General features: G+C 40.5%; 1 protein-coding gene and 1 long non-coding RNA gene across 2 annotated transcripts in view; one reads left to right on the top strand and one right to left on the bottom strand.

Annotated features, from left to right (window-relative positions):
- The window catches only part of LOC145976764 (uncharacterized), a 50,649-nt gene that overhangs the window by 8,585 nt on the left and 22,356 nt on the right, over positions 1-19,708 (top strand). The gene's annotated exons all lie outside the window — the stretch shown is intronic.
- Positions 12,744-18,517, bottom strand: LOC145977212 (uncharacterized). Its single transcript, XM_083108996.1, has 3 exons — positions 18,503-18,517; positions 16,618-16,922; positions 12,744-12,837 (listed from the first exon to the last, which is right to left on the bottom strand). The coding sequence occupies exons 1-3, from the start codon at positions 18,515-18,517 to the stop codon at positions 12,744-12,746; spliced, it is 414 nt and encodes a 137-aa protein (XP_082965122.1).

Here is a 19,708-nt window from a genome sequence, read left to right as displayed (position 1 = left end):
AGGCGATAGATCAGGCCCGATATTATCGGTAGCAAGCAACAAACCCGTTCTTCGTCGGGCTCCGCTCTCTCACTTTCGACTATTTAATTTATCCGGATGATCTTGTAAAGAGCGTCGTCCTCGTCTAGCGTATGCACCTGTAAATGATGCCTGGGAATACTAAACGCTAAACGCCAAACGTGTGAGGCTGCTCGCCATCAGAATACAATCCGGCCGCTATAAAATGTCCTACTAATAACGCCGCGATCGGACTCGTAAAAGCTGCTGAACGAAACCTGTCCCAGTCGCGATCCGATCGAGAGCCTCGAATCCTGCCTCCTCTCTTGCTCACTCTCTCTTCTTTCCTCTCTGTCAGTTTCCTTGTTCCGTTTTCTCTCTTTTTCGTCCGAACCGACCTCGACCTACCCCCTCGACGTTTCATCCGTCGACCCACGCCTCGACTGCCCTCTCGATTACCGGGCTCAATAAATGCAATTAATGATCTGTCACGTCTGATCCTGACTTACTAATCGCCTCGGATCCCGTTTCAGAAGAATACCAATAGGGAATTAAAAAATCTGTAGGCGTTTCTTGCACCGGCCCAGCGTCAGCTTATCGACATTGGCATTCCGCCAATAAATAATTTACGCAATAATAAAATGTGATGGTAAGGTAGAATCATGCTGCCGAAACATAATTGCAAAAAAAAAAAAGAATAAAATTATGCCGAAAGATTAGTGTCCATGGTGCTGCTTGATTAATATTATAACAAATTCAACAGTGAATTAATAGACAATCATAAATTAGCATTCAAATGGCGTGTATGACTTATTTTCTTCCTGGAAATAAATACTGAAAAATATTCACATTATATGCATTTTATCCAAGATGTTTCTTATCATATGTACTTACATATGATATGTATCATTAATCGCAAAATTATATACATTCCATTGCTTTATTTCATCATTGTTACCACTTCAAGGTAAAATAAAATGCATACTTTACATTGTATGAGCGTCTGTTTCTGACTAAGAAATACTTTCAACTGTGCCTCACGATTCGTTATTCCAATGCCTCGCAAATCCTTCGGTCCCTCGATATCGCGCCGATCTAATCGAAGCCTCATTAACGATCCACCAATGTAGCCGACTGTGCAATATTACGAGGCAGTGGTTCTTCATCTCGTGGTTCTCTGCACGGTGCATACGAGTGCATGCGAATTGATTCACGAGAAAAATCGATCGATAAAAATTCCAAAATCATAATCGTCAAAATTTGACAAAACCTTCTTTACGATATTGCGTCAAACTAATTAGTTAACAATTCTGACAGAAACATTATATTTGTTGCGGCGATAAATTCATAAACATTAAGATATTCAGAATTTTTTTATTTGTATCGATATCTAGAAAAGCATTTGATAGGCAAAGACTTTTGAACGTGTCTGCATCACAATGGGTTCAATGTACCCGCCGCAAATAATTACCACAAACGAACCTGAAGACAGACGACATGTAACTCTTCTGATGGCGGACAGGAGGGCCGCGTAGTCACGTAGTCGGTCAAGAGGGTGGGAACGAGTCCATCTCCAAGTCCGCGCGATGCAACGAAAAAAGCAAATGCCGTGAAAAGAAGGACGGTGGCGACCGAGGAGAAAAAACTTCGAAATAGAAGTCAGCTGAGCGAGACTAGAGCGTCTCTCTTCGCGATCGACGGGTAATTACGAGACCTGCGTGAAGAGCAGACGATATCGAAAGAGCTCGTGCCGACAGGCGTGACCCTCCTCCACTCTTGTTGTTTCCTCCTACTCTTTGGCGATTCTCTTTGTTTCACTCTACCTTCGGTCTACCTTCGATCCATCTGTTTTCCCTCCTTTTGTCCCTCTTCTCTCCCTTTCATCGTCACGGATATAGCCAATAACCGTGGCACCTATTTCACATCGAATTCCAAGGAGCTAACTCGATACACGATCACGTGGAAAAAGCGATATCTTCCGGTACCTTCTTACATCCTCGTGTGTTATGAGGAACATGAGCAATACGTACGAACTGTTATCGGCAAAACGAATGTGATATTATTTTCACGGTGAATGCATCGGTCAACGCGATGACCTCGAACACGGAATTGAATCCTCTACGGTTATACAGAGAATACTGAATATTTTTCATTGTTCTTCCATCGAGCGTTATTAGCCTCATCTTTCGCAAAGAACAACTTTGCGGATACGCTTTTTTCTCTACGTACAATCATCGCACCTTTACCTCATTCTGTTTTTCTCAGTCCTTCTTCACTCGCGCAACCTCCTCTGGTCCGAGGACCAATAATCGTAATATCTCCCTCTGGAATTCCAGAGAGCGAAGAACTCAACCTCGGTCGTCTGTTGTCGTCTAATGAGAAAGTCGAGCTTGTCTTTCCGTGGTTCTCATGTAGAAAACCACGGACCTGGCAAGCATCTAATTTTTCCGTCCTTCAGACGACGAGTGTGAACGAGCAAGCCTACAAGATGATTCATGCTTATGCCTATCCACGTGGAAAACAAAAAGGAACAGAAAAGAGAAAGAGTGAGAGCCCGTGTGATCGCGCTCCGCGCGTTTGCATCTGTGCGCGTAAATAATCAACGCGGGAAGAATGTTAAGTGCATCTTTTATGACACTGCGTTGTAATTAATAATAATGATGGAATAAATTATTGTATACGCGCCGGTGACGCAGAGACGATCACTGGGCGCGATAACCGTGAAATGTGGTATCAAAGTTACGGGTATGTTAACACTTAAAAAGAAATTAAATAAAGTCACGTCAAAAGTTGATACATCTAATATATTTCAAGATTCATGAATTTTTAACATTGTACAAAGCATTTTTAGCCTTTTAAAATGTAAAATTCATTTATCAGTTAAAATTAGCTAAAGAGGGAAAGAATATATAATTTACGATAAATATAATTTAATCTTAAAATCGTAAATACATACATATTATCTTATATCAAACTAATTTTTTTATAATTATTGTATACAAAAATTCATGCAAAAATAAAAATTTTAATTCTGCAGGACAAATCTTTATTTACACATAAATTAATTATTAATTTTAAAGGCTAAAAGTATTTTATACAATATCAAATGAATTTTGAAATATATTAGATTTAACTTTTAATGTAACTGATTCGTCCAGTTTTTTCTTAATTATACACTGTCATTTTTAGAGTAGTTTTTTAGAATGCTATTAATTTATATATTAAAACAAATCATTATATTAAGATGATTAATAATGCCACAGATTTTTGCATAAACTTTATATGTATGTGCATAATTATAATTGGAAGTTCATCAAGATATTGGACAAATTTGTAATTTGTCAATTTGTAACATATATATATATATATAATTATGTCTATACTTATTAGAATTTCTAAAAATTAATTGCTTAGTAAAGTTCTAGAATTAGAATTTCTAAAAATTAATTGCTTATGAAACTAAAAAGTGAAATTAAGAACAGTTTGCTTTCAAAAATTGTCATGAACAAAAGTTGTATGGACGTTTTGTACTCAGCGGCCTGAATATTCCGAAATAATAAGACGCTGACGTACATGCTCGAGCATTAATGTAATCCGTTTATTGGTCAACTAGTTTTATGAAAAGAAAACGCGCCAGATTCTGGGTTAATGAGTCGGAATTCTGGTGCTTTAGAAGCAAGACATAACGAATGCCATTCAGTGTTGCCCAACCTGCTAGCGGCATCCAATTTATACACGGCATGCACGCGCGTGTACACATGGTCACGCGATGCAATTCCGCTTTCGTGATTTCGGATGGTTGCGAATTATCAAACATTGTCCTCAGGTGAGCCGTTAAATTTCAATACTACGATAATTTCAATAGCTTGGCATCGTGGAATAATTATTATCGATAGTTCAAGCGGGTCGAGGACACAGCCGCGGGACAAACGTATTCTCTCTCTCTTTTTTTGTCGCAAATCATGTCGCTTATGAGATTCTATTTCAATGGAATCTCTCTCGACTTGCCGATACATCGGAGTTGAATTTCATTAGAAGAACATTACGAGATGTGAAAGCCCAGAGACGAGATCGCAGTTACGTCTCGTCCGACTGCACGCGCATCCCGCTAATGTAATCTCTGCATCGTAAATGGAGAAAAGTATTTCAAGTATATGAAGAGTGATATAAGGACGTTGCGATGCTCTTCGAAACCGCTGCGTAACCGTCCTGCCGCGCGCGGGAACCATCTGGCGAACCATCAGGATACGCGATGCAACCGCGATAATTGCAGTCCCGTTCTATTCGCGGTTTCAGTCCTGCACGCTTCTAGGACCTCCTTCATCATCCGGACATCCGAGTGTAAAACGAGATGGGAAATAGAATTATCCGAAAATACATAGTCCCGCTATCGGTACCGTTTTTGGCAGAATCCGAATGTTGTATCGAATACAGTCGAACGATGCGTGAAGGCAATCGTCCTAATTCGTCCGCGAGCGGGAAAGGGGAGTGTTTACATCAAAATTACGGTGCGGATGCCGCATCTGGCGTGCCGCCCGCGGCATTACAGCATCTTTTACCCGGGCCGTCCGTCGCTTCAGGGGCGGTCACGTCTCGTCAAGAGGCCACCAGGCTGATCGGTCGAGAGGTAACGACCTGTCGGGTCAAAGCGCGCATCGGAAGATCGGGATGAGGCATCGTTTGTCCTTAACAGGAAAAAGTCACCGAAAAAACGCGCACGTCGATCAAAGAGTGTGAGACAGAGAGAGAGGAGAAGAGGAAAAATTTTTGCTCGAGATTCGATCGGTGCTCGAGCGTGCCTCGCTGCCGGTTTCATCTCGTAGCTCGTAAGGTTCGAACGACACCGGCACGAAGAGCCCAGTATGTATACAGAAATCAATCGTGGTGGTGGTACAGACACTCGCAGTATCGGTTGCTGGTGTAGTCGAGAGTAGTCGAATCGTGTGTTGGCAGCAACGAAGGAGTTCCGTGTACCCGGTCTGGTCCGAAGGGCGGTCGACCGGGATGTTAGGATGGCGGGGAGGTGACGCAGAGGATCACGGGGAGAGAATGATGAGGAGAAAAGGATGCGACGAAGACGCGGCGAAAAGAAGACGACGAGGGGGATGACGAGAGGAAAAGAGATAAAAGCGTAAGAACGACGAAGAGAGATGCAGGAGAGAAAATGAGATAGAGGCGTGACAGGGAGGCGAAAAGGATGCTGAAAGCGCGAGGTAGATGGAAAACGTGGCGAAGGAGAATCGAAGAGACAAGACGAAGAGGGAAGGAACGAAGATTTAATGGAGAGAGAAAGAAAGAGAAAGAGAGAGAGTGTGCGAGAGCTGAAAGAGATGAGCAGATCGAGACTATTCGGCGGAGAGTGGATGTTGGCGAGTCTCGATGGACCACCTACCGTTTCTGATCTGATCTCTCCGTAACGCTCGTTCGTCTGTCCGTCCATCCGTCCGTCCGTCCGTCCGTCCATCCGTTCGTCTGCTTGTCCCTCGCATCGTTCAAGAGTCTTGACTTGGGCCCGCGCGACCCCGCTGTTCCCATCAATAACGCTTATAATATCTAATTAATCACAAATTATCTAGATCTCGCTGGAAAACGGAGAAGTCTGATGTAAACTCACGGTATTCTAATACATCAAATTATCTTCAAATTACGCGGATATATCTCGGGGAATGTATAAGAGTAGAATTCAAAAAGTATGCCTTCTGTATTCGTACATTATTTCGGTTTATACATGATTCATCTAGAATCTATGACGCTTATTTCACATGCACAACGGCGTTCATGGATGTTATTTAATAGTGAAAGTCTTATCCAATCGTAGCCGGTGCAGCGTTTGATATTTGAATCATCTCTTATTGAATTAAACACGCATGCTTCTCCCGCGATCTTCTCACACATCGACTCTCTCGCATGACGAGCGATGAATTAATGTGTGTAGTAGACAACATGCGGCTTGGACATTACGTTCAACGGAAAAATAGCGGCGTCTAATGCCTACGCAGATTTCTTCCTCGTCTGATAGACGCATGCACAATGCATCCATATGTGGATAACAATAAGCGCCACCTAAACGCGACACGGTATTGTACATAACGTGTATGTATTCGCCAAAGTCCTAGCTAATAGCGAATAGCGGCATGTAGGAGGTTGCCCACGCAATTTACGATACTTATTAGATGTATGAAATATAAATATGTACATAAATCTATGGAAAACATAATAAGTTTCCCTCGAAAGAGCCGATATTCAAAATACATATAAATAAGCTTAATTGTAAGAAATACTTTCGTTAACTTGGTATTCTCAGCACGAAAACTCAAATTCAGATACAGCAAAATTAAATACTAATTAAATACTAATTATAAATTTGAAACGCGAAGAATAAAATTTAAAAAAATGCTCGATCAATAATATTGTCACATGTATATGATTCTCACAGATAAATATCTAAACGTAGATCTAAATTATTATATTCCAAAAAAATGACACACTGATTGAGATCTCAAATAATTTTAATTAACTTAATTTTTCGAGAACTTATTTACTTTCTATAATATTTTAATCTTATTAAATAGTTAAATTATTTTTATTGTATTATTATCTATTATAATTAATTTCATTATCTATTATCATTAAAATAAAAATAATGTAACTTTTATAACGATGCACAATAGCAGAGTTACAATATTGATTTGTAAAGTATATATATTCGAATGATATAAAATTATATAAATATCCAAAGTAATATTTTAAGACATAAATATTCCGCACAATTAAATTTTTATTCGTATCTTTAAATAAATATGAAAAGAATTACACACATATAATTTCCACAAAAATTTATTTTACAAAACACAAGAAAGTATATCTAAATAAAATTAATTTTTTAAATATTTTATTAAAGCTTTTATTTATTCAAAATAATTTTGTTAATTTATTATGTATTATACATTTATTATATATTTGCAAGTTTTTGTATGTCGCGGATATCGACATAATGTGGTGTGTCGAATATAATAACGCAGATGGTATTTTCGCAGTAAGAGGTCTAATTAAATCCGATTGTATAGCGATTGTATATTTTTATGGCCAACAACGAGACTCTTAGGGTTAAAAAAATCGTAATAATGATTCGTAATCACGAAATAGAGAGATATTAAATATCCGTAGCCATAATATCGCGTCATACTATAAAAACAAGGAATAAGAAAAAAATGTTAATCCTAACACAAGCTAAGAAATGGCAGCTAATCGAATAAATGACACGCTCGCAGTACGAATCATTGCTGATGAAACGACTAAACACACTAGTGTAACGAATCGCGTCGATTGAGAATTAAATCTGTTCTCTATCACGGCTCAACTCTTCACGATCGACGTATTTTTGTCGCTCGTGCCGCTCGATCAGAATCGGTTGATGTCTCCGCAATCAGTCGGAAAACCAACACAGAATTGAGATCTCGACAAGATTGCGGTTAAGAAATATAAAATCCTATTAAAATCATTTTGATGCCATATTTTGTAAGAAAAAATTTACTACGTGGATGTTTGTGCGATCGGAATATCTTTGTGCATCGTTCAAACAAAATTAAAAGCTAAACATATACACGAAAATTTGATAGAATCCTTATGCAAATTAAAATGCACAACGCAAAATTCATCTTGTCAGGGTTACAAGATTGAAGACTGGCTTTTAAGACACCAAGGTGTTTGTACTACATCGTCTATAAATCTGAGTAGGCAGTCTAACACCTACTCCATTATAAAAGTTGCAGTCATAAAAGCTTGCCCTTCCACCTAACATGTCCGCCATTATTATTTAATAGTCCCATTATTGTAATTGATAAGTAGCCGGGTCCTGTTCGGAAGGAGCTTGCGGTAGCAACAACACACGTTTTATTACGTTGACTGTTACCGAGGGCGTGTGCGCGGCTTTTCTTGTGCCATTTCCTTAATGAACGAAACTGCCCGACGCTGGTTTGATAAGAAGTCGAATTATCTCGACACTTAAGATCAACTTTTTCAGACCGCGCTCGATACGTAAATTACCCACCGCATTATACGCGGAGGGTAATTTACGTATCGAGCATCATTACGTTTATTATTATCTTTAGGATGTTTACTTATCACCTGACTAAATTGTAACAAAAATGTAATAAAACGCGCCGCGCGAATATCGAAAATCATTTATTAAAATAAAGAGTCACTCGCAAACTGCACGTGTCATCATTTATATAGATTCTTTCATAGTTATGCAAATTTAATATCCAGGAAAAAGGCAAAGGAATAAGAAAGATAGCTGTAAATATATATCGAGATCAAAATATTATAGAAAATATTAATATCTCACATTATAAAAAGAAAAGTACCATGTTCAAAGATTGATTTCCCATCATCTTAAGCAAAATTCGTAACATATCTATATACAAGACGTTTTCAAAATTCTCATAATATTCCGTGTTTTCCATGTTTTCGCGAAATTAATACGATCGTTATGCATGCGAAAAGGAGACGTTTCTACAAAGGAAATGTACTCCCGTGGGGAAGATCAACGCTCGCTCGTCTCTCTCTCTCTCTTTCTCTTTTAGAAATATTACCAGAAATTTCATGGATTCTACTCGCACGGTTCCGACATAGCTTGGCTCGACTCGGGTTGGCGCGATCCCCCGAGTTGCCCTTATGCGCTTGTATATACTAGCGTAATGATGCTTTATGGCCGATGGAGGCGCAGGCCCCGTAGCGTCCGTGTTGGACATGCGGTAAACCGCAGAACGCAGCCGCGGCAAAACCTACTCTATACGACGAAACGCCACAGAGAGACGGGGAGAATCGCGAGTCGGTGGCTTACGATATGTGCGCGCGAGCGTTGAGCTTAATTACCTCGTCCGGTTTGCCTCCTCCTAAATCTTGTCCCTTGCAAGGGGTCGCGTGGTTGCAAAATTACTCGTGCTTTTGAAAACGGATGCGTCGTTTTAAATTATAGACCCTTCGATCGCTTCGTACGCTGAGATCGATACCGCTCGCTCCGGACGGTACGTCGAAAAACTGCGATGTAAAGTGTAATAGTTGATTGAAAGGATATTGCCGGTCAAGTAACGATCAAGTGTTTTCTGAAAGGAAGTCGCTCTTGAAGAGAGTTACTCGATTTCTGATAAAGAACAGTATGTTAGGATCGTCTTCTGTAGGTTTGGAAATCGTGAAAATTTTTAATTCAATTCCAATATTTTTTATTTCAATTTACGAAACGTTGCAATCAAATAAAAAATTTAGGCGGTCCCGGAAATCAATTCTAAAATTCATACGCAAAAGCTTTAAATATTAAACATACGTTTCAATTATTAAATGTATCTCGCGCCTAAAAATTGCTCACGACAAAAAAATAATGCGTTTCTTGCGCATCTTATCACTGCAGAGAAGAAAGACATTTGAATAATACTTTATAGTTCTACAGCAGAAGAATAAAAGAAATTAAACGAAAGAAATTAATAGCGCGATAATTGCGCTATTAATTACAAATCGACAAGTAGATAGACCGTATGTTATTATTATCGGAAGCATCGGCGCGAGATTAACACGATCGCAAACAGCGATCACCGACGTTCCTGCAATCGGCGGCGGTATCATAGCGCGATACGAAGAAACGTACGCGAACGTCGTGTTCGAGAGGCGAGGTTCAGGACCCGACGTCCGTTTGATCGAATGCCGCAATGATTACCTCGACTGATATCTGCTCCCGCATCTCCCCGGCTAATGATTATTAGCCGCAAGTCCTTCTTACCTTACTTTTGCCCCCACCCGAGATATCCTCTTCTCGTATTCATATACACAGGCGCGAGTATGAGATCGCTGCGGATCGCATCCTTACGGTACAGGCCGACCACATCGGGCCCTCACCGCCGTCTCTCCTTTAACTCGGCCCCTTCCCCTTTACGAAGATATCGAGTCATCCAGGTAGGCAGGCAGGCAGGCAAGCAGGCAGAGATACACCTTGCACATATCGGGGCTCGATCGAACTCGGGGGAGGTCGAGGGGGAGAGGATCGTGACTTTCGATTCGTGGTGTAAATCGAGCGATGTAATAAAGTCTGATTGCAAAATGTATCGGGGCCCCGCACGGTACATCTCGAGTACCTTACACGGTATATTCGTGCGCCGCCGTCGTCGCGGTGTAATGCACGTTTGTTAAAAGTACTCTCTTCGCGGTGGGCATACAACCCACCGTCAGGTGGGTTCGCACGTCGTGGAGGAATTCATCGTCCACCCGGCGCAGAATCGAGCCTTGATTTTCGTTTTCACATCGATGTGCCTCATCAAAATCGATTATTATGGGCGTTCGCGACGCCACGTGTTAAAGTCATTTACATATAAATGCATTATAACGAGCGTTATCGTTATCATCAATTATCATTATTCCGACCACTTACCGAGTCGAATTCATCTCGCAGTTTCGTCACGATCGTGGCACGAATAATTAACGATCGTACGATCAAGGAGCCGTGCCGGTTCTTCCTTTGCACCAGTTTTGCCGGCCATTAAGATCGCGCGAAATGAACGGTGCTGGGCCAATCGTGTATCGAGAGATTGACAAAGTCAATAAAATCGGCAAACTACTTCGCGTACGTCATCAACAGCAGCATAAATTGCCCTTTAGCCATCGTATCGACGAGAACCATATCCATATGTCAAGAACGATTGCCATTCAACTTTGAGAAATGAGAGAACACAGTGGATCGAATGATATCATGCTCAAAGTTGAGATTATTAATAACGTTATACGTCGTAAATGACATAGTTTGTCAATTGTAAATGATGTTGTACATTTCGGATTTGATCTTTTGATCTTCGCTGGTAATTATCGAACTGGATTGTAAATATGCGAAGCACAGCTGGGAGCCAGGAAAAGATTGCGCAAACATTTGAAATTTGAACAGCGCAGGAATTCTGCGAGATTATTCCGAGTTCAAGGCATCTATATCGTATATATATAAATAGATAAAGATATAAATAGACAAATTAAATAATTAATATAATGATAAATATTAAATAGTTTTTCTTGTCACATGCAATGTAACACATTAAATTATTTTTAAATAATTTTTTTAAATAATTCTGAAATTTTACATATAGTCATGTCTCATAATATTAATTATATATATATTTTGGATATATATATATATATATTCACCGAAACATTTAAATATGGCGGAAATATCGATAAAAAATATATTAAATAATATAATGTTAGATTGTTCTCATACATCGCTGTGAGCATTCCAGGATTCCCATAATTATCGACGTCGGGAATCATTACTTCGTGATTACGAAATAAATACGGATAATACATACGATACGGAGAGACCGCTGTGATAATTAATAACTTGATTCCCGAGCATTGACGCGATTCTAAATGATTGTCTCTACTTTCGGCCGCGGTTTAGACCTTAATCCCACTGTCGTTATTAATTGCGAGTATCGTATGAATCATTGAGCCACGTAACAGCAACAACGAGAAACGCTCGGATTTTTAATCGAGAACGCACGTCGGCCTCAAGTCGATACCGACTGCGAGGTTATTGGAATTAATAACCCGATATGTTCCCCCCTCTGCGTGATTCCATCGATTCTCAATAATCCCCACGATCCTAATCAGACTCGCGGTCGACGAGGAAGAAAGAGAGAGCGAGAGAGAGATATCGTTACCATTATTGTTATCATTATTATCGTCGTTTGTGCGCCTCGTTTTTCGCGTTGCACACGCGCGAATGATAGATCTCGTTCGAGATTTGTGCGCGAAGAGGAATCTCCTCTCCCGATCCGCGGGATCGAAATTAATGGCGGCGAATCATCGGCCGCGCGACCTATCGATCCCGATCCATCGGTCGGTGCTCGATCGACGATTCCGTTACACATCGCGCCGGTTTTCCGGGATCTCTCTCCTTCTCTCTCTTTCTCTCGTCGCGTTCCATCATCGCGTTACCACTTTGGTATTCGACGAATCGATTCCATGCTCATCGTTCGACGTCTGTTACGCTTACTGGACGTGAGCACTGCGGAAACGATGCGACTACGATGGCGTGAGAGGGTGCACACAGGTTTTCAATCCACTTGAGCACAGATTGTACGTCACCAGGTTGCGAATCTCGTAATAGGTGAAACCGTAGTAGCGAATAATACGCAGATTTTTCCAAATATCCCCGGCGGCGAGAGCGATCATAATTAACCGTAATTAGAGGAGATTTAATCTGCTCGTATCTTCGTCCAAACTGTTTTATCGCTACGGTCGTATCGATGGGATTAAAAAATGCCCCGCCGAGATTTATACCGGTTGCTCTCATGTGACCCTCCGCTTGTACGCGCGAGCTTCCGTTCGCTGTTACTTCGCTGAAATTGATGGGAAGCAGCGCGTAACGCGCGTTTATCCTCCTTGGCTTCGCAGGATCTCCATGCGGTAAATTAGAAATTGCGGGGGTTGACTGATGGACGATGCACAGGTTCGTAATCGATGTGCATTTTACGATATTCGCGAGAAATAGCTGGCAGGTTTTGAAATATTAATATACGAAATGGAAAATGTGTTTAATAATTAAAAAGTTTATTTTTATAAATATATTATGCCAGAGAGGGATATATAAAATATTGTATACGATTTTCAATCCTTTAAAAGCAAATTTACAAATTTTTTAATATTAATACGGAAAGAGAATACTCTCTCTCTCTCTCCTCTCTCGTTCACTCTTCACGAGATGCTTGTCATCGATACACAGGATGTGAAAAAGAGCCGCGTTTGCCACGTGCATGAGAGGCGACAAGTGTCCTCATGTTCCATATCCTGCTCGGATCAACTCTTGTCGATGATAGGAGAAAATTCGGGGTGCGATACCCTCGACGTTTTCATAATCCTTCTTGAGGCCCTAGTATATTGGCCATCGGTAGCATAACGTGGATATAGAGTAGAACGTTTATCCCTTTTATAGAATCTGTTGCACATATTTAATAAATTTCGCCAAAAATGATTTAATTTGTACGACTTTTGTACATAGTTAAGTATTTTTTTATTATTTAGTTTATTATTTATTATTTATTTTATTTATAAGCAGAAAAACTCATGTATATAAATAGAAAAAGAAAACAATAGTCGCAAAATTCCATTGTTTTTTTTATATGCATTGAATTACATTAAAAGCTATTTTGAATTAAAATCTGCTTTGTGTGTGTGTGTGTGAAATAAAATTTTAAAAATTCAGCAAAGACTAAATGCGTATCTTATCGACGCGCAACATTATCTCAACCTACGCACGTACGAAATTCAATCTAACCATCTGGATGCTGACATGTGTAGGGCGTTTGAAAGATCAGCTTGCTGGCGACGAGTCTTCCCAAGCAAATATGCATTGCGCCGTGCGTGTACCGTACTTAAGTGCTCGTAGAACTAGCAATCGATAACCTCCACTCGGTTTCGTCTTACACACGCACTAGGAGAACGCGGAGAGTTAACGGACCACGGATTTAGTCAGGGTTGAATCAACAAATCAGATATCCCGATCACTCTTTCATCGTGTCTCTCATAATGAATTTCGGATTTCCGCGAATATTATCCGCGACATCGCGTTTGCCGTTAATTTTCCTTATCAGGCAGAAAATTAATCGATAGTCGGTTTAATAAAGTGGAACATGTATACGCGGATTGTGTAACGTTATCTCGAACAGGTCGTGACGTTTATCCGGTGGAAATCTAGGCGCTGACATGGTGAGTCTAGGAGATGTACAAGAACGTGGGACAGGTAAATACTTATCGCGTGGTGCGCGAAACGTGCTTAAGCTCGCGTTCGAACGCGATCGACCGACGTGGAGATCCGTAGCCTCCGGGTCTCGTCTTACATTTAGCGCCGGAAGAGTCGTGTACGGGAAAGGATACATGACGAGTAGAAATGGGAAAGATTTCCGCACGCACGAAAGGAAAGAGGCAGACGAGACTGAGAAAATCAAGGTGCGTGATGCGCTCGCGTAAACGGCCATCTCGGATTACGCGGTATTCTGAGCAGTCGCACGTGCAGAATCACACGTGTGAATGAACAAGACGTGTGAACCCTCAAAATTCATGAAAGAGTGAGAGAAGCATCGCGTCATGAGTGTCGAATTCGAACGGTGATTCTAAAAAATTAATTAATAAAATTAGTAAAATATTAATTAATTTTCTATAATAAAATATAATTTTCTATAGTAAAATATATAATGTCCGGTTAAAATAATATTTTGAATACCGAGAACATTAAATCGATCTCTTAAAAATTGTATTATATATAAGATAAAATTTTGCAAATATGCTAAATTAATTGAAATAAATTATGAATATTATATTTTATTTACCCGCCAAACAGTTTATAGATGTATATAAATGAAAGTGGATCTCCATTATTGTTACGCTGCAAAATATATCGTCGCTAAATAGAAAAAATATAGAACAAAACAGCATGAAATTCATGAACCATTGTCGACGCCTATGCACGTGATCGGACACGCAAACATACGGGGGGGAAATAAACGTAGGGGACGAGTTTAACCCTATTTAAATCGCCTCTAGCTTGCTGACAATACCGCGATGATTGCGACAGATGCGTGGACGCGCGTGTCTCTTTAAGAGGGCGTTTTCGCACCCCTCGGCGGCGACGCAAGCCATTCATTTCGAATCGTCCCCTTTGGCGAGGAAACTCATTCATCGTTGAAAAGCGCACAGGTGCGTATCACACGGGACCCCCATTGAGACAGGGGATTCTTTCCCTCCGTTCTTCCGTTCCCCTCTTATTCCTCCAACACTATCGCCAGATGTAACACTGCCACGGGCGCAAAAACACCAACTCGTTCGTATTCACGGATGCATCTGGCGTTCTCGTGCGATCGATAATCTCTATGAAAGATAAATTCGTATTGGAGAATTAGAAATTTAATGAGAAATATTATTTTTTGAATGGAGAATAAGTTACACGTGTGTAAGAGAAAAATGATACAACATACTTGATAATCAAAATAGGAAAATTTAATAATTATTTAATTAATAACTGATATTCCATTAATTACATTCTCGTATGAAAAGTTATAGAAGAAAAATAGATAAAAAAATCTAATATCAAATTCACGCAAATTAAATTTGCGACTGATTTTTACTTACAATATTGATTATATCAATAATGAAAGTTCCAGAGGAAATAATCAGTCGAATATCTCATCTTATAACCTTGACAATTGCGCAAGTTTATCGCATCGATCATCAAGCATTCTGGATTGCAACATGCATGGCGAAACGCACGTGGTCGAATGTCAGATGACGATTCATGCGCTGAATGCTCGTCGGGGCGCGTTATTCCATTGATTAAAAAAAATCACAGGTCTGTTAAAGCGTGTGTACTGCTCGGTAATCCGATCGAGGGTAAAGCTTACTCCCCGTGTAATTCTTCGCGGAGGCTGGCCTTGTACTATCTGGTGACTCCATCCGCCGATCGTATCTAGCGCGGAACATTCTCCGCGGCGGCAAAACGGGAACTTAAACGCAAAAGTGCAATTCCTACGAGTTCGCGTGTCGCAAGCGCGATCGTACCGCACGTACGGATATCGTTAATTCGTTTAAATATACGAGAGGCGACGAGGAATTAATTAATGAATTATGTCTTCCGTCGGTAGGACCGGTAATTAAATCAGGATGAGGTGCTCGAGAGATCGATAAATGTGGCGTAGGCTGCTCTATTTTCCTATTGAGATGCGATTTGAGCGTTAAATATAAATGATACGCGAATGGATTAAGATAATGTTAATACGTTAATAAGATTGATATCGCGTGTGAGATTATCCGCTCCAGACACGTGCGTATCTGGGAACCGTGACGACGTATCGCGCGCCGCGTGTCATCTCGTAATCATCTTACGAAGGAACACAAGGACTCTCATTACGTGACACCTGCCGGAACGAGACGTGTGAGCCGCGTTTCCTCTTGAAACAATCATGGAATGAGTATACTATCGAGAGAGCACGGTAGCATGCGCGCTCTTGCTTTTTTAGTATAGCACACGAGAACCTAAATGCATTTACGTTCTCTTTCCTTCTCCCTTTTTCTACATCCCTCGAGCGAAATGCACCTGTACCTGTATACTGCTCTTTCCGTGCAGGGGCGGATATCGAAGCTGATAATTTTAGCAATGGGAAAAGTATTAAGACGAACGTGTTTTATGTCATAAAATTACACATATAATTTTTAAAAAATTGACAAATATTTACAAATTATTCTGTAATCTGTTAGAGACATAAATCTCTTTGCTCTCAAAATTCAAAACCGCTAATATTTTAATAATTGATGAAATTTAATAAAAAAAACGTGGAGCTTTCATCATATAACGATACGTTATTAATTACCAAATATTGTAACAATTAATGTCTGTGCGAAATGTCAAATTAATTTTTTATAAACACACAAATATTATCTCGAATTTTGGACAACATTTGTAAATTCGGCTTCTGTGCCGTTGAGGGTTTAAGTTTCATTACTTTTCATCGTAGAGATCCGCCCCTGCGTTGAAAGAGCGGCGTGCTCTCGCCCATACGGTAGGCGCACGCATAACAACGTGTACTTACGAGCCGTGCAGGCGTAGGTTGGCGTCGGGGTAACCCGATAATCGGCATATCCACCGAAGGGCCCGGCGCGCCTATTAAGCTCCAATAACGACACGTAATAGCTCGGGTGTTGCGGCCGCTACGATTGTACGACCGTAGATAGAACCAAGAGGGTGAGAAGATGTAGAAGGAGAGAGGGGAAGAAAGAGAGAACGTCGCGAGAGAGTCGCGAGAGAGCTCGTTGCGTAGCGTGACTAAGCCCGCGGATGCGAGCCGATGACGCCCTCGGGGAGGTATGGGACTTATGGAACCCACCTCGCGCTCCTCGCACTATGTATCTGCACGGTGTCCCAGAATTCCACGGAATTCTGGCGTTGCAGTGGCCGCAGTCTCCTCTCTTTCTCTTTCTCTCTCTCTCTCTCTCTTCTCTTCGTTGCGAGACCGAGGATCTGACCGGGCCACCCTGAAATTATGCGGTGCCCGTCAATTAAAAAGAGTGACCGGCGGCGGCCTCTTCGCCTTTCCTCGCCGTCGTTGACCGTATCCTTCCTCTTTTGTGTCCGCCTGCGATTCATATCGGACGCGGTACCCTGCTCTTACCGAGGAATTTACCGGGGCAAGCGGAGGGGGATTTTTATACAGTTTTTGTCAGCCTCTTCAATAAAACACGATTAAATAGAGGCGCGGAAGCAGCAATTTGATTAAAGCAATAACATACATAAGAATGACTGCTTCTTGTTAATCTCTATTTGCGATTTTAACTTCGATAGAATTTTTCTACTTAAATGTAATGTACCTCGGGAATAATGTTAAAAATTGTTGAAAAAACAGATACCAAGATTTATCAGAAGTTTCCATTTGTCAGGCTGTAATAATAAGAGATCTGTAGCTCGGGACTATCGAGGCTTCGATGTCTGAAGGTTAAATTTCTCTCAGTTCATCACGATTTTCGTATTTCTCGATGAAGAAATGGAAAATTGAGATGTCCGACGCCTACGTATGTCCACGCGCACTTCGTGATGTCCCTCGTGTCGTGCGGTGTATATACGATTTACGGCGTAAGGCACAGCACATGGTACGGCACGGCATGGTGGCTATAACGAGGTCCTCCCAATGCTTCGCTGCGGAATCTCTATATCCTTATATCCACGTCGTACCTATTATTCTTCCCGCGGAACGTGTCGCCTCTTTCCAGTGAGAACGAACGAGTTTGTCCGGGTCGGCCACTCGCGTGTAACCGACGACGCTTCTGCACGCGTGTGTTCTACCAGCGCGGATCCCAGCACACATATGTATTCGATAGTAGCGGCATGGGAGGAGCTGGTTCTCACGTGTTTATTATCGCCGTTAATCGGAATCATAGACGCGTTATCGACGAGAAGCAATCGCGAACTTATGTTGTAAGTTTCCTTCGCGATCCCTCGTTTTTCCTTCCTGTTAATGATCCAACAATTTTGTTTCTTTATTCGGCTTACGATTTTCAATCGGAATCTTCTAAGCAGATTCAGATTATCGCGTGCCTCACTGGTGTATTGCAAATCTTAATCGCCATTTTAATCGTAGGATTCAATAATTGCAATTAATCGCAAGCATAGTACAATATAGAAAGAGATAGAAGGCGGGTATTAATTGAAAAATAAAGATTAATTGAATAAATTAATTAAAAGTTAATTAAAGTAATTAAAAAATAAAGTTAAGTTTATTTCAAGAATGTAAAATTAAGCGAGAGATGTAAGGACAGATAATTGCAATATGCAAATTATGTTATATTATAATGTATATATTAAAAGCATAAAAAAAATGAAATATCGTTATTGTGATCATCAAAACACCGAAATCGCTTTCGCTTTTTTTCAACGTCGTTTTAATGTGCGCGATTTCTTTTTCAGGTTTAAAGTGATATAATTTACAACTTGTTCCACCATTACGTTTTAGATTATTGCCACAGGGACTGCGGCTTTATATAAGTTTGCAGCTCTTGTACATGTTCCGTATGCTATGTATGTCGTTCGCGGCGAGCTGCAGAAAAGCAGGTGTTAAAAATAACTTAATTAATGCGCCCGGAGCCGATACGATAATTGGGTGGACGATTAGAATGTTCGAATATATAGGAACTATCATTAACTCTAACCATCTCCAATTAGTTCATATTAGGCGTGCGAAACGGAACATGTACGTTGCACATGTACATAATCCCATGTGTGTATGTAATGTAGCATGTAACTATAGTCGATTAAAAAAAAAAATCTCTCTCCCTGTCGTTACCTCGACATTATCGGGCGAATTGTTCACGGTCCTCGAATATCCCGATAATGGCGCCGCCTGTTATGTTCGATAGGATGGGATATCGTTACCCGATTTCTTACGCTCGACAACCCGTCCTTTTAATAGTCCACCGTGGCCTCGTTATACTCTCTCTCCTCCTATTGCCATAAGTATTCTCATTTTTGTTTGTCCTCGGGCGATCAGACGAGAAACGTTAGATTGATCACACGTACAAGTTTTACTATTACAAAACATAGTCATTATTTATATTTATGAGTAATTACATGACGAATCGTAAAATGATTAAATTATTAATAGTTTGGAAAATACGCTGCGTAATGCAACATTGAGGTAATGACTATTGTCGATGTAGCATCCTACATATATGCCTCGTACAAATATATTTCGAATGTATATAAAATATTTATATTATAGATTTATACTTTATTTCCGTTTCCCGTCGTTGCTTTCTAATTTTCTACTTAACTTTTTTCGCTTTTAATCATCGAAAGACGGTTGCGCTGCTGGAAAGGTAGTAATCAGTTGGTTAGCAGCAATCTTCCCGCCGGGAAGAAAATGTTGCTGCGCCCTATCAAGTAGTAATTGTGCAATAAATTGTTGCTTAATTGAGCGCCATGCCGTCACTGATTTACATCGTGCTTTCACTTCTTTCATAAATCGCTCGACGTACGTTGTATACCAGAGTTAGCTGCAAGTGACGCCTTGAGATGCTCGATTTTCCGCGATGTCAAACAAGAACATCATTTCGGAATCTGAAAAATGATTAAACCGGATCGAAATTGTCGTGCTCGCTACTGGAATACATTTCTCTAATAAAATTTACACGCGGA

The sequence above is a fragment of the Camponotus vicinus genome, unplaced genomic scaffold, assembly GCF_025532165.1.
Source record: "Camponotus vicinus isolate PSW18456_S1 unplaced genomic scaffold, iyCamVici1.0 SCAF_9, whole genome shotgun sequence".
Taxonomy (NCBI): Eukaryota; Metazoa; Arthropoda; class Insecta; order Hymenoptera; family Formicidae; genus Camponotus; species Camponotus vicinus.
Note: the sequence above shows the minus strand (reverse complement) of the source record. Positions and strands in the feature narration are given on the sequence as shown.